The following is a 14,513-nucleotide window of genomic DNA, read 5'->3' on the forward strand; positions in this document are numbered from 1 at the left end:
GCGTGTGTGCACGCACACATTAGTTTATTGGTATTCATTAGATAAGACAAATTGCTCTTTGGAGGAGCCAGAAACCACGGCAACAGTGTTCCCTTTTCTCTGTTCCTCTGTGACATCATAAAGGTTGGAAACGGTTGCCATTGGAAATGGTTGTGTATTCTTGATAAACGTAGCATCTGTGGTCAGCTGACGGACTGAGGCGGGAAGGCAGGGTGCGTGTACTTCCACGTGAGAGAACGCTATGGCCTACACCTGCCATTTTCAAGGAAAGCTAATGAACGTGATGATTCTCTAGACTCCTCACTGAGTTTTTCAAGTCTGTGTGTCTCTGGCTGGCTCTTGTAAAATCCACATACTGAAATATGTGTGCATGAATGCAAAATAAAGAAAGGCGCCACAATGTTCACTTTCTTTTATTTGAGACAGGAATATGACTGTACTGGTGAAGCCAGTCCTGCTTGGCCTTTCTTACGTCTATTCCTCTGGAAACAAAGATGTGGGAAGAGATTTGGAATGAGTTAATTGCCAACTTGTCTGTATGGGCCGGTTGGAGCGTGTGTGTTTTCTAAACCTTCCATGTTTGGCCAGCCTCATCCATTCTAGAACTTGTGACATGGCAAAGCTCGTCCGGCTCCGAAGCCCTGATGCCCTGACGTGGGCCCCACCAGACTCTGGACCCTCCTCGCACCATCAGCCTGTCCCACACGGGTCCCACACGGGTCCTTGACGTCACCTGAGGGACTGGTCCAGGAGTGCAGGGTGCGTGTGACGTCAGCTGAAGGACGGAGGCGGGAAGGCAGGGTGCGTGTACATCCACGTGAGAGAACGCTATGGCCTACAGCTGCCATTTTCAACGAAAGCTAATGAACGTGATGAAAAACTCTGTGAGGAGTCTAGAGAATCAAGTCTGTGTGCAAGAACTTCCTGTGCCCAGAACACTGGGGCATCCAAACTGTATTGTGTAGCAAAATGAAAGACAAAAAAAAAGAAGAGAAATTAACAAAATAAAAACTGCTCTGACTCCAGTAAAATCGAGTTTTTGTTATAGTTTCATTCTCGTCCTTGCTTACATGGCAAAATAGTAACCACAACACTGCAAGAGTCAACAAACATGTTCTTGGGAATATGATCAAGCATGCTGATGGTGCCTAATGAGGCATGGCATGAGGCTGTGAAAGACTCATCTTTACAGCTGAACACAAGGCGAAGGGCGTTTGTGGCTCTGCCTGCTGGCTGCCTTCTGTTCTACATGACATTGCAGCTCTTGGCTTTGTCATTCCTGAGAGTGGGGGAGGGTTCCAAGGGCGTGGCTCGTGAGCTGACCGGAAGCAGGGGCTGATGGGATACGCGTTTGAGGGTGCGGCGGGAGGAGCTTTGCTTGAGTCCAGGGGCGGGCGACCTGACGGAGGCGAGCGTCGTGATGTGAAAGACGTCTCGCACGCTGTTCACACACAAGCGGGACGAGCACTCTACGTACGCCACTGCACCAAGCTGCCTGGCCTGCAGACTACCCTGAGAGAGAGAGAGAGAGAGAGAGAGAGAGAGAGAGAGAGAGAGAAGAAACAGCAGAGAGTAAATGATTGAAAAGTTAAAATGGCAAATGTTGGGGATGACAACAAATAAAAAACAAACAAACAAAATGAATCTCGCAGTGCAACATGGGAAATCTCTTGTACGAGGCCGATGTTTACTGTCAGATTTCACCCCTCCTCTCACCCCCAGAACCTGCATCATCTCTGCTGCCCTCTGGCTCACCATGTGAATGGCAGCTGTAGCAAAAACATTCAGAAGTTTCATTCTAACAAATACCTTCTGTATAAGCAAAAAGGGCACCTTGCTTGCTCACCTTTTGTCACTTGCTCACCATTTCTCTCCCTCCCTTTCTCTCTCCCTCCTTCCTACAATCGTAGGACTGTTCAAAATAACCCCCAAAGCAACTCTCACTGAATTTCTCATTGTTTGTTTGGAAAAATCAATGTTGAAAGTTTTGATGGAATTAAACTTTGTGCCCTGTGTGTCCCACCTGCTTTTTCTCTCTTTCACACACACATTCTGTCCACCCTAGACACACACACACACACACACACACACACACTCATTCTGTCTCTCTATTTCTCTCCCTCTCACACACACACATAAGCTGGGTAAACAGTAAAACTAAAGGTGAGAGTTTCTTGCACATTCTCTTTCTCTCTACATATTTCACATCCTCCTCTCTCTGCCAACACTCCTGTCCTTCTAATTTCCCTTGGTGGTGTGTGTGTGTGTGTTTGTGTGAGTGAGAGAGAGGGAGAGAGAGAGGGGGGGGGGGGGGGAGAGCGAGTGCATGCGTGCACCTGTGTTTTCTCACCTGCTCGTGTGTAACAGGGATGAGGCGTTGTTTGGAGAGCTCCCGTAAGGTGCTGACGTCTGTCCTCATATCTAGCTTACAGCCCACCAGCACAAGCTTAGCGTTTGGACAGTACTCCTGAGCCTCTGCCTGCCACTGCCACACACACACACACACACACACACACACACACACACACACACACACACACACAGATGAGGCTTTCAAATATGCAGTAACACTGATTTACCTATTTTTAACTTTCTCTAGCAATCAGTGGTTTAAATCAGGATTTTCTGAAAGTGGTATTTGGCATTAACATCAGTTTCTGAAGAACAAATGTGCTATTTTGTGATGGAATAATTTTCTTTAAAGGTCAGAAAGGATGGTGGGAACTAATACACACACAGCTGCAGTATGAATATGTTTCTTCCAGTGACACAAACCAAATGGAGATAAAGACAGCAGGAAATCTGCTCCTCACGCCTGGTGCAGGGAGATAAAGTGTTGGATACAGTCACCTAAACTTTATCCTGCCCCTCTTAAATATTTATTTCCATCCAGAGCAATTTTTACCCTCACCAGAGCACACCATCCCTGCAGAGTGTCCAATCAGAGCACACCATCCCTCCAGAGTGCCCAATCAGAGCACACCATCCCTCCACAGTGCCCAATCAGAGCACACCATCCCTCCAGAATACAGTATCCCTCAACAAAGAGAATCCCTCCACAGATTCCCTTCATGGTGCCCAGTCAGAGCACAGAAACACTCCACCATATGCATCTGTCAGGTTTTAGCCCCACCTCTGTGGGAGGGTTTGGGCTGAATCCCATCCTCAGATTGGAGGGGGTTCTGTACATCATGGGTGTGCTGGCACATGTACGCCAAAAAATAATAATCCACGGGGGACTTTATTAATCAACAATTATGCCTCTAAAATCATTTCACGCCTCTTGCTCCGCAATTTAGACAAGAATCATACAATACAAATCTCTCTCTCTCTCTCCCCCTCTCTTTCTCTCCCTCTCTCTCCACCCCAGCTATAATGCTGTTAATCAGCTTTTATTTAGCCACAGTAATGGTGAAGAAATCAGCAGGCCTTCAGGGCACCTTCATGTGTGCTAATCGTGCTGAGCTCATTGCAACAGCGCTCGAAGCTCTCAGAAAACTGGACGACTCCCAGCGGCCCCTTCATTGCAATATTTTACTAGCCTTCAGGAAGCATTTGATAAGTGGACCTATAATCACAACATGCTAAACTGTGCTGCAGATGTGATTAGCTTGCAGGCTAATCGTCGTTCCTGTATCAGTGTTTAGCAAAGGGGACACAAACTCCAGGACTCTTCTGCACAAACTCCACCACCCTTGTTAATTCCTGAACATATTCATCTTTTTATGCAACTTGTTCGCTGAAGTCTTATATGTGCGGAGGCGGAGACTGAGGAAGAGGAAGAGGAAGAAGAGTCTGACCTTCTTCAGGACGCTGTCCAGAGTCTCAGGCCTGCTGATGTCAAAACAGACAAGGACCGCGTCCGAGCCGGGGTACGCCAGAGGCCGTACGTTATCATAGTAAGACGAGCCTACACACACACACACACACCACCAAAAAAGATTTTTTGAAAATGTATTAATTTGTTCATAATTAATTTATTCAAATTTAAGCTTTCTTTAAAATAGTAGTGGGTGAAATGTTGAAGCTCCCTGTCACATAAACAAAACATTTTACAAACTGTTTCATCAACACAGCAATGAAGTACTGAACATACAGTCTGAACTGTTTCATCAACACAGCAATGAAGTACTGAACATACAGTCTGAACTGTTTCATCAACACAGCAATGAAGTACTGAACATACAGTCTGTTACATTCCAAGTGTTCAAGGTTGAGACAACAATACCATGAAGTCTCATGACAGACTCGAGACTTCAGGACAGTAACACCGATGCATCCTAATCACTGATGGATATCAGCCTCTTAACTAAGTGCCGCACTTTGGTGATAACATTTTATCTATTATTTTTATTATTATCAAAACACAATAATAATTTGCAAACAACTGCTTAGAGGAGAAAGAGCCTCCAACACTACCTCTGTGTGTGTGTGTGTGTGTGTGTGTGTGTGTGTGTGTGTGTGTGTGTGTGTGTGTGTGTGTGTGTGTGTGTGTGTGTGTGTGTGAAATGCTGGCCATTGAAGCAGGCAGATCAAATATAAATTGCTGACTTCTGCAGCAAGTGACCTGAATGGGAGGATACTCCAGTGCCACAGATGAAGATGGATGGAGGGAGGGATAGAGTGAAAGAGGGAAGGTGTCAAGGGCAGTCAGTGTTGCAATACGCACACATACACAAACACACGCACACACACACACACACACACACACAGCCCCCAGCTTTATCCAGGAGAGGTGCGCTGGTCGGAGGGGTATGGTGTGGGTGGGCCAAGCTGAGTGTTTGCCCGTAGATGCCCCTCACCAGACCTGACTGCTAATGTTCACAGAGAGAGAGGCAGACAGAGAGAGAGAGAGAGCGAGCACAGGAGTTAATGTTTGAAGTGCTGATCAAAGCTCTTCATGGTTTTTGTGTTGGCCTCAGGAACCAGGAACACGACCACACATGACACAGACCCTTGTGGGGGGAGGGGGGGGGGGGGGGGGGAAGAGAGGGGGAGATGGAGAGAGAGAGAGGATTTTATTTATTTTATTTATTTTAATTATTTAATGTAAAACATGTATTTTCCACTGACGGTATTATTAATTATTTATGTTTGTTTATTGTTTCATTGCTTTGGCAACAGTGTACATTGTTACAGTTATGCCAATAAAGCATTATTGAATTGAATTGAATTGAGAGGGAGAGATGGAGAGAGAGAGGGAGATGGAGAGAGAGAGAGGGAGATGGAGAGAGAGAGAGGGAGAGATGGAGAGAGAGAGGGAGATGGAGAGAGGGAGAGATGGAGAGAGGGAGAGATGGAGAGAGAGAGGGAGATGGAGAGAGGGAGATGGAGAGAGAGAGGGAGATGGAGAGAGAGAGGGAGATGGAAAGAGAGGGGAGATGGAGAGAGAGAGGGGAGATGGAGAGAGAGAGGGAGATGGAGAGAAAGAGGGGGAGATGGAGAGAAAGAGGGGGAGATGGAGAGAGAGAGAGGGAGAGATGGAGAGAGAGATGGAGATGGAGAGAGAGAGGGAGATGGAGAGAGAGAGAGGGAGATGGAAAGAGAGGGGAGATGGAGAGAGAGAGGGGAGATGGAGAGAGAGGGAGATGGAGAGAGAGGGAGATGGAGAGAGAGGGAGATGGAGAGAAAGAGGGGGAAATGGAGAGAGAGAGGGAGATGGAGAGAGAGAGGGGAGATGGAGAGAGAGGGAGATGGAGAGAAAGAGGGGGAAATGGAGAGAGAGAGGGAGATGGAGAGAAAGAGGGGGAGATGGAGAGAGAGAGGGAGATGGAGAGAGAGAGGGAGAGATGGAGAGAGAGAGGGAGAGATGGAGAGAGAGAGGGAGATGGAGAGGGAGATGGAGAGAGAGAGGGAGATGGAGAGAGAGGGAGATGGAGAGAAAGAGGGGGAAATGGAGAGAGAGAGGGAGATGGAGAGAAAGAGGGGGAGATGGAGAGAGAGAGAGGGAGAGATGGAGAGAGAGAGGGAGATGGAGAGATGGAGAGAGAGAGGGAGAGATGGAGAGAGAGAGGGAGATGTAGAGAGAGAGAGATGGAGAGAGAGAGGGAGATGGAGAGAGAGAGAGGGAGATGGAGAGAGAGAGGGAGATGGAGAGAGAGAGAGGGAGAGATGGAGAAAGAGGGGAGATGGAGAGAGAGAGGGAGATGGAGAGAGAGGGGAGATGGAGAGAAAGAGGGGGAGATGGAGAGAGAGGGGAGATGGAAAGAGAGAGGGGGAGATGGAGAGAGAGAGGGAGAGATTGAGAGAGAGGGGGAGATGGAGAAAGAGGGAGAGATTGAGAGAGAGAGAGGGGAGATGGAGAGAGAGAGGGAGATGGAGAGAGAGGGGAGATGGAGAGAGAGAGGGAGATGGAGAGAGAGAGGGAGATGGAGAGAGAGGGGGAGATGGAGAGAAAGAGGGGGAGATGGAAAGAGAGAGGGGGAGATGGAGAAAGAGGGGAGATGGAGAGAGAGAGGGAGATGGAGAGAGAGAGGGAGATGGAGAGAGAGAGAGGGAGAGATGGAGAAAGAGGGGAGATGGAGAGAGAGAGGGAGATGGAGAGAGAGAGGGAGATGGAGAGAGAGAGAGGGAGAGATGGAGAAAGAGGGGAGATGGAGAGAGAGAGGGAGATGGAGAGAGAGGGGAGATGGAGAGAGAGAGGGAGATGGAGAGAGAGGGGAGATGGAGAGAGAGAGGGAGATGGAGAGAGAGAGGGAGATGGAGAGAGAGGGGGAGATGGAGAGAAAGAGGGGGAGATGGAAAGAGAGAGGGGGAGATGGAGAGAGAGAGGGAGAGATGGAGAGAGAGAGGGAGAGATGGAGAGAAAGAGGGATAGATGGAGAGAAAGATAGGCAGCCAAGCATGTAGGTAGTGGCCAGAGTAAAACAGAGCAGGGAGGGAAGGTGGAGAAAAGCTATATCTAGTATTCTATCTCAGTTTAACTGTTCACACACACGCACACACACACACACACACACACACACACACACACACACACACACACACACACACCCTTCATGACGTGGGTCTGTGTTTAACAGGGACACAGATGTACAGCTCCTCATATACTTTACCCATGGATGCCCCCAGCTGCTCCTTTGCGCCACGCGTGTGTGTGTGTGTGTGTGTGTGTATGTGTGTGTGTGCGCGCGCGTGTGTGCATGTGTGTTTTCCTATGTGTATATAAGTGGATATATGCCATTTTATCTTCTTGATGTTTAAATTGCCTGAGGACTTTATTGTTCACACAGTCAAACTTGTACACTTGTTTCCACACAGAAATTTGGAAAACATTTCAGGTTTGCTTTCTAGCTACACTCTGTATTTAGAGGTTTTGTGTTATCGTTATAATCACTCTTTCATCTACAATATGTGAGAGAAGGATTAATGTGGCAGAGTAACTTCTTTCAACGTACATGCTCAGATCTTACTAATGCAGTGCTATCCTGCTGTGTGTATTCTCCTTCTAAGAGACGTCATCGCTGATGCCAGAATCTGACATAAGCACAAATACGCCGGTTTAATTAGCTTAGCTGAAGTGCATTTACACCTCGTCAAATTGTATCAGTAACATACATAGTTTGTGTGTGTGTTTTTCATCTGCTATAGCTGTATAGTTAGTGAGTCTAAACGCATGGTAAATTTGAGAGCTCTGGGTTGAGATCCTGTGATAGAAAGCTGAGAAGAGAGAAGAGAGGCACTTAAAATAACAACTCATGCAATGTCTGTGAAACTGGAATTTCTGCACAGCGAAGTAAAATAATAATCTGAAATGCATAAACAAACAGCCGATACAGAGAGGGAGGGAGAGAGGGAGGAGGGGAAGAAACGACAGAGAGAGAGAGAGAGAGAGAGAACATATTTCAGCTCTGTGCACTCTGTTCTTTTACAGTGAGATGATTAATTGGACCAATCTCCCACTGTAACAGGAAGCATCATCATGACATTTAGACTATATTCACACAACAGGTAAACGTTTGTAATGTGACATCACACATCACACTCCTAATCTGGCTCCCATAAGCAAAAGTGAGTCACATAGCACACTCAACCAGAGGGAGACAATCAAAATGGAGTCAATAACAACAACAGGCACAGCCTAAACATGGGATTATGTTGATCTGCAGTGGAGACAAGATGCAAATGCAGAAAGAACCTTTCATGAGAACAAGGAGGCGAAAGAGCCTAAGATTTCAATGACCTCTTGTTTTCTTTGTACAGAAATGTTTGAGCTCCGTTATCCCCCTATCCTGCCAAAGAAATCCCCTACGTTCCCCGCAGCACGAAACAATAACCATTCTTGGGTAGGACAGACATAAAAGTTGTATAAATTCGGATCTTTCTGTTTTCGCCGATTCACATTTACATCGAAACATATCGGATATGTTTCATTTTTCAGGACCACATGCTAAAGGTTACGTTCAAACTACCAGCCCAGATCGGGTATTTGGCATATCCAGATTGATTTTTGATAGCATGGACAGCAAAAGCAAACAAATAAACAAAAAACAAATTGGGAAAATTTGTTTTGCAAATTTTTGCAAATTGGGAAGGAGCTTGAGATGCAATTCCAATTACATTTTTACAGATGTGTCTCAGTCCGGATGCTGTAACCGCTTAAATTCAAGATTTGGATTTCAAAGTTTTGAGTCATTCTCAATGTGGCAAACAGTGACACTGTCAAATCCAGATGCAAGTGCTTCACAAAGATCACCAAAATTCATAACAGAAACTCTGTAAGTGATTTGGAAGATAACAACTGATGCAGAAATAACCTGCCTGCTTGCATGTTGAGGGTAGGCATGTATGCTTTTAATCTGCATCACCAACATAACTACTTGGTTACAGTTACCTACATCGTTACTACAGCAACTCGTGAGGTAGGTTGGTGATGCCTGGACAAGCAAATCCAATCTGATCACTCGCAAATAATGCGTGAACATCGTCTCAAAAGATTAGATCTAAAAAACAAATGATTGCCTGCAGTCTGAACATAACTAAGGTGCCAAAAGCTCAAAATATCAAATTCTCGGCCACACATGTAATTCCTCTGTGTCACATATGAAGAAAAAGATCCGACCTGGGTCTCTTTTCTCTGTTGTGTAAATCTAACCATACTCTAAAACCTTTATGCCATGCTACTACAAGACACACACACACACACACACACACACACACACACACACACACACACACGCACACCTCATTAGCATGCAACGTAATTGTCAGTTAGTTAATGCCCCAATTTTCCAGATGGTCAGCACAATTAAACAAACACACACGCATGCTCGCTAAGTACAGAATAGTGCATATATGGTAAAAGCACCTAACTATGAGTGCTTGCTAGGCCCTGCTTATGCTACACACAAACTCATGCTAATCCTAAAACATCAATTTGCCCATAAATGTACAATACACAGATATTTTCAACAATAGAAGAGTAATCTCTAGCATTGTAATAAAGACTAATTCCAGTCAGGCCACTCCTTGCCTTTATTTCAAGCAAACATTAGTCTAACTGTACTTTATCCTTCAGGAGTGTCCAACCTTTCCTTACTTAAGTTCTGATTTTTCTTTGGCTTTTAATCAGATTACCTCAGGCCATGGAATATTTGCAAGGCCACAGTTATTTGAAGTAAATGTCAGGCATAGCAGACCAGGTTAGGCCTAAAGGCTTGGCATTGGCCTATGGGAATGTTAGTGAGCTCTGCATATGGAGTCTTGATTTTTCTTTGGCATTTGGTCAGATTATCTCAGGTCACAGACTATTCGCAACGCCACAGTTATTTGAAGTATACGTCAGGCATGGCTGACCAGGTCAGGCCTAAAGGCTCTGGCCTGTGGGAACGCTGGACACAGTGGGGATGTCACAGCACCATGTCACTGGCCCCGTTCCCCCAACTGCTCCGCTCGCCTCCCAGGAGGGATGAGGGCGCTGAGGTGCCTGGGCCCCCGGTTGCTTTTTTGGGGGAGTGATGGGGCCAGTGCCAGGGCCAAAGTGGTGCTGAAGGAAGACTGCCCTCTAATGGCTGTTGCTGGTCCCTGGGGAGAGCCACATGCAACCGTCATAAAGTTTTCCCAGGGAAAAACAGAAAATGAAATCGGCGGGGGGGGGGTTGTCTGGAATTACTTTATTACTGGATGAGGAAATAGCCCAATAGGGTCCCAGCAGGAGTCTTTGAATGACAGTTTGTAGTTCATATTTAGTAAAAAAAAAAAAAAAAACAATCTAGAGTCAGTGAATGTGTGTGGTGTTTGTCAAGACGTGTGTGAGCAGCACAGTCACTTTACACCCTACATGCCAAGATCCACTCTAGCAACGTTTTGTGCACACACGCTACACACACAGAGCTCTCACATGCAACGCAGTTGGCCAATCTAAAGTTGTTCTGTCCAGTCATTCCTCAGTCAACTGTTAACTAAGAAGAACATAGAACATAATGGGGGGGCACATCTTCACATCTTTAGTCATAATTTGAAGCCCAGAACTATAGTCAGGTCTTGATCTGAGGATGGACCCGAGGAGATGCTAACTAACCAGTTACAAAGAAGCGTGGGGATAACCATCCCTCTGTAACACTCATCTCCCTTTCCACACACTTTGGATTAACGTGATGTTGTTTATATACTGTTGATATTTTCACGCTAATATGTACTATACTATAGTATAATATATACTGTTGATAAAAATACGCTAAAATAAAACTTGTATTGTCAGCTGCATCATCAAGATGAGAACTGCTTAGTTTAGAGAGGAAATCTTGGGGGGGGGGGGGTAATCTTTCATCAACTCTCCTTACACAAACTGAAACAAATTATATTAGTACTATTTGATGACCAATAACAACAGAATGTAAAGTCATGTTTTTACCAAACAGATCAAACAAATACCCACCTAGACAACCAATTAACACGCACACTGACCCGAACACACAAGGGAGGCCTGACCAAGTTGTTAGTTCCTACACAAGGTGACCTACCTGACGTGTCCCACATGTTCAGTTCGGTCCGGTGTTTGTCTATCTCGAAGCTGGCGGTGTAGTTCTCGAATACCGTAGGCACATAACTCTGGAAAGACGAGAACAGCTTCACACACATCCACGGAATGATGTTCGCCTGTTCACCAAGAGCGATGACAACATCGCATAAAAAAGGCTCGTAACTGTTTTCGTAATTTGCTATTATTAAAACAGGACTTTACTGCAGCCTTCTTGATACGGATTATAAGAGTATCGCCTAATTTCGGCAAATTAATTCAAAGATCAAATCATCATGACACGCAACAGTCCCCTGAAAAACAAAAATATTTTCTAAACGAATATTCAATGTTATATTCACATTCTAACCTTACTCGAGTAATTTAGCACATCATGCTGCTTTTCTCTTAGTTCGTATAGTCTTTACAAAGTGTGAGATTACAAAGTGTGACGTTTCTAGGGACTTTTCAAGTGAACTCGCTGACAACTCCAAGTGCACCTCACCTCAGGATAAGAGTCTTTAGCGAACACGTGCAGCAGCGCCGTTTTGCCACACTGCGCGTCCCCGACCACCACGATCTTACAGCGGCTGCCCGGTCCCTCCATCCCTCGGACCGGTGAAATCGTCACTGACCTCCGTGCACTGATCCAGAATATCAATCAACATTCGCTGCTACCGGTGAGACTGCCCGGCATGCTAAAGAGAAAAGTGGAGAAGCAGACCCGTGGAAATGAGAAGAGGGCGGCGGAGTGCGTGCTTGTCTCGTGAGGTTCGTGTCTTTCTGAGAGAGAGAGAGAGAGAGAGAGAGAGAGAGAGAGAGAGAGAGAGAGAGAGAGAGAGAGAGAGAGAGAGAGAGAGAGAGAGAGAGAGAGAGAGAGAGAGAGAGAGAGAGAGAGAGAGAGAGAGAGAGAGAGAGAGAGAGAGAGAATTTAAAGAATCCGTAGTCTTTGACAGCTAAAAGCAACCTTTTCTGTTCCCACGGTGACACCAGTCTCCCTCTCCTAACCTCTGTGTCTGTGTGGGTTGTGCTTCTCGCCCCGTCTGTAGAACCACGCCTGCAGACAGTATAACTGCCCTCCAAGGGCATCTCCAGGCGGTCCTTCATCCTTGGTTTGTTCTCATTCATTAAAGTGTCTTAAGTTCATATACCTGGGGTGAAGGTTATAAATGATAATCCTGTTAAATTTTTGGACGCAATGTTGATAATAATTATTAATGGGTTGTAACTGGTTGGCTGTATGTAGCCTTTCATAATTCCAGTAATCAGTGTTGTAACAGTTGAGAATAAAAATTGGAATGAATGGTAATCAAATGTGTAATAACTGATAATAATAAAGCAGGTATAATAACTGGTGTGAATTAGTAGCCTATTACTTGTCTTAGCTATTGTATTGGTGTAGTAAACATCGACGTTTGGTAACTGGAAAACACATTGGTCAGTTGGAACAACCTTAATACCAGAGAAACGTTAAAACAAACTACCACATATTTCTTCTGTATTACAGCTAAAGCCTAAGCAAAACCCCACATAAACACTAAATAATAACTTAAATAAATAACTTCTACTTTGTATATATTAGCCATTTAGCATGCAACTATTTCCCCAGCCAGATAGTGCATATTTGCATCTTTTAATAACCTAAATGGTTTCAAAATACTGTGACCAATGCAATGTTAAAAAATATATAACTGAACTGAAATAAGCTGTTCCACGTGTGAAGTTAATGAAGACATCCTTATGATCTTTTCTACTTTTTCGTACTGAAAGTGAATGTAAACAGAGCATCTCCTCTTTGCAATAACATTATCTCCCCTGCTCAGTTCAATTGGTGTCAAAATATCTTTTCGCAATGTAAACTTGCATTTTCATTTCTGTAGGTTTCCACCGCAGTCAGCCAATAAGATTCCACAGCCGTCCACTTCGGTCAACTCGTCAGCCAATCAGGACGGGGCTCTAAGTAAAAGTTCGTTTTTGTAAACACGGCGGATTAAGAGCTAATTCAAGTAATGAGGTGGACGAGGGAGCTAATGGCGAATTCACATTCAGACCTGAATCAGTGTGGAACATTAAATGAGCATGTGGAAGTATTCTCGTTCTGTTGCCAAACGGAGTTCCGTGGCGAAGCAACTGACTGTGCCCCAACCTAGAGGCGTAAGGAGACCTGTTATACAAATTCCGTTGTATGTTATCAAAAGATATATCGTTTTCGGCTTTAAAATGAAAGAAGATTCAACTCTGTGGAATCAGTCGAAACACTGTTTTTCGTCGTATGCTGGAAATCCGCTGAGAAATTCGAAATACATCAGACTACTCAACTCAACTCAACTTTATTTATATAGCACTTTAAAAACAGCCAAGGCCGTGCCTAGAAAAAACATTAAAACCTTTTTAAAAACTATTTAAACCAAATTAAAAGACACATGCTGGGGTAAAAGACTAAGGGTATACCTCCGTCTACAAATCAGATTATTGATCTACAATCTAGCTCTCTTTATCGATTTTTTCATCTGATTTCTATCCCATACTCTTGCCAAAAAATCATAATATGCTGTTTACATGACCATTTAAATAATCAGATTACTGAATAAATCAGTTTAAGGTCGGATTATTAAGCACTGATTGATTTTCCCACGTTTAGGTCCCACGGTGACAGCTCTTCGGGTTCATTCAAATGCGGTTAATGCGATCCTTTCTCCATCCTGCGAGATAATGACACCGGGAGAGGATTACGTTTGACACCGAGGCTGTCCATCATTCCGCTGGGGCCCACGCCCACACAGCAGAGTAGTGAAAGGCGACAGGGAGAGGGAAAAACACTCCTTTAAAATATAGTTTTACAGTTTTTGACGACTGCTAACGTGCGTTTGTCCAATCTGTAGTCACATTTTCAAAACTCCAAACACAGTGAACACAACATCAGTTTTCAGTGGCTATACTATTAGTTCAATTTATGTTGTTATGGCACAAAATGCAGTCATTTTACATGTTTTTATAATGCTTAAATTTTCTATACACACAAGGTTATCCAATAACAAAATTCTGGATCGTTTTTGTCTTATTTACAATTGCTTGTACACAGCATGGCAAAAATGAAAACCTAAGGTTCAAAACCTTAAATATCGTATAAAATGCCAAGTTCTGCAAAAACAAAGGCTTCTTTTGTTGTTTTTTTCCTCTATTTAGTAGTCCATTTTAATTCTCTATTTACCTATTTATTCAGGGTTGCTAACTTTTCAAGATCGCTTGAAGTGAGATTTGAACCTGGAGGGGGTGGCGAACGTTAATTGTTGACGGGGGGGGGGCGGGGTTAGCGAACGTAAGTTGTTACCGGGCGGCCTGTAAAATGGACACAAATTAAGTATTATATCGAGATCGATCGTCAGTGGTTGTGCCAGAGCGAACTAGTAACTCATAGATATGGATCAGAGATAAATAAACTTTATCTCTGACTTTAAACTTTATCTCAGTTTAAAAAGTTTAAACTTATAAACTTTATCTTAGACCCTCGCCGCTTGCGTGCGCTGCCGTGACTTCGCGGGCTACCGTTGCATTG

The 14,513-nt window shown here is 44.5% G+C and overlaps 1 protein-coding gene across 4 annotated transcripts; it reads right to left on the reverse strand.

The window, feature by feature from the left end:
- Positions 1 to 287: 287 nt before the first annotated feature.
- Positions 288 to 11,990, reverse strand: rnd2 (Rho family GTPase 2). Of its 4 annotated transcripts, none has more exons than XM_076997191.1 (6): positions 11,925 to 11,990; positions 11,463 to 11,655; positions 10,962 to 11,097; positions 3,801 to 3,910; positions 2,351 to 2,485; positions 288 to 1,512 (listed from the first exon to the last, which is right to left on the reverse strand). In XM_076997191.1, exons 2-6 carry the CDS (start codon positions 11,562 to 11,564, stop codon positions 1,246 to 1,248), a joined length of 750 nt encoding a protein of 249 aa, XP_076853306.1. In that variant the 5' UTR covers positions 11,565 to 11,655; positions 11,925 to 11,990; the 3' UTR covers positions 288 to 1,245. The 4 variants fall into 4 exon arrangements, with proteins under 4 accessions (XP_076853306.1, XP_076853305.1, XP_076853304.1 ...); XM_076997190.1 differs by having other exon boundaries at positions 11,463 to 11,740; positions 11,966 to 11,981; XM_076997189.1 differs by lacking the exon at positions 11,925 to 11,990 and having other exon boundaries at positions 11,463 to 11,886.
- Positions 11,991 to 14,513: the final 2,523 nt, after the last annotated feature.

This window comes from Brachyhypopomus gauderio, chromosome 2 (assembly GCF_052324685.1).
Source record: "Brachyhypopomus gauderio isolate BG-103 chromosome 2, BGAUD_0.2, whole genome shotgun sequence".
Taxonomy (NCBI): Eukaryota; Metazoa; Chordata; class Actinopteri; order Gymnotiformes; family Hypopomidae; genus Brachyhypopomus; species Brachyhypopomus gauderio.

Bases quoted from the DNA above. Each gene is read 5' to 3' on its own strand.
- rnd2 (XM_076997191.1), bottom strand. From the start codon at position 11,564: ATGGAGGGACCGGGCAGCCGCTGTAAGATCGTGGTGGTCGGGGACGCG. The intron at 3,911-10,961 runs GTAGGTCACCTT...GTGTGTGTGTAG, and splicing joins GAACATGTGGGACACGTCAG to GCTCGTCTTACTATGATAAC. The intron at 1,513-2,350 runs GTGAGAAAACAC...TCTCTCTCTCAG, and splicing joins TCCCTGTTACACACGAGCAG to GGTAGTCTGCAGGCCAGGCA.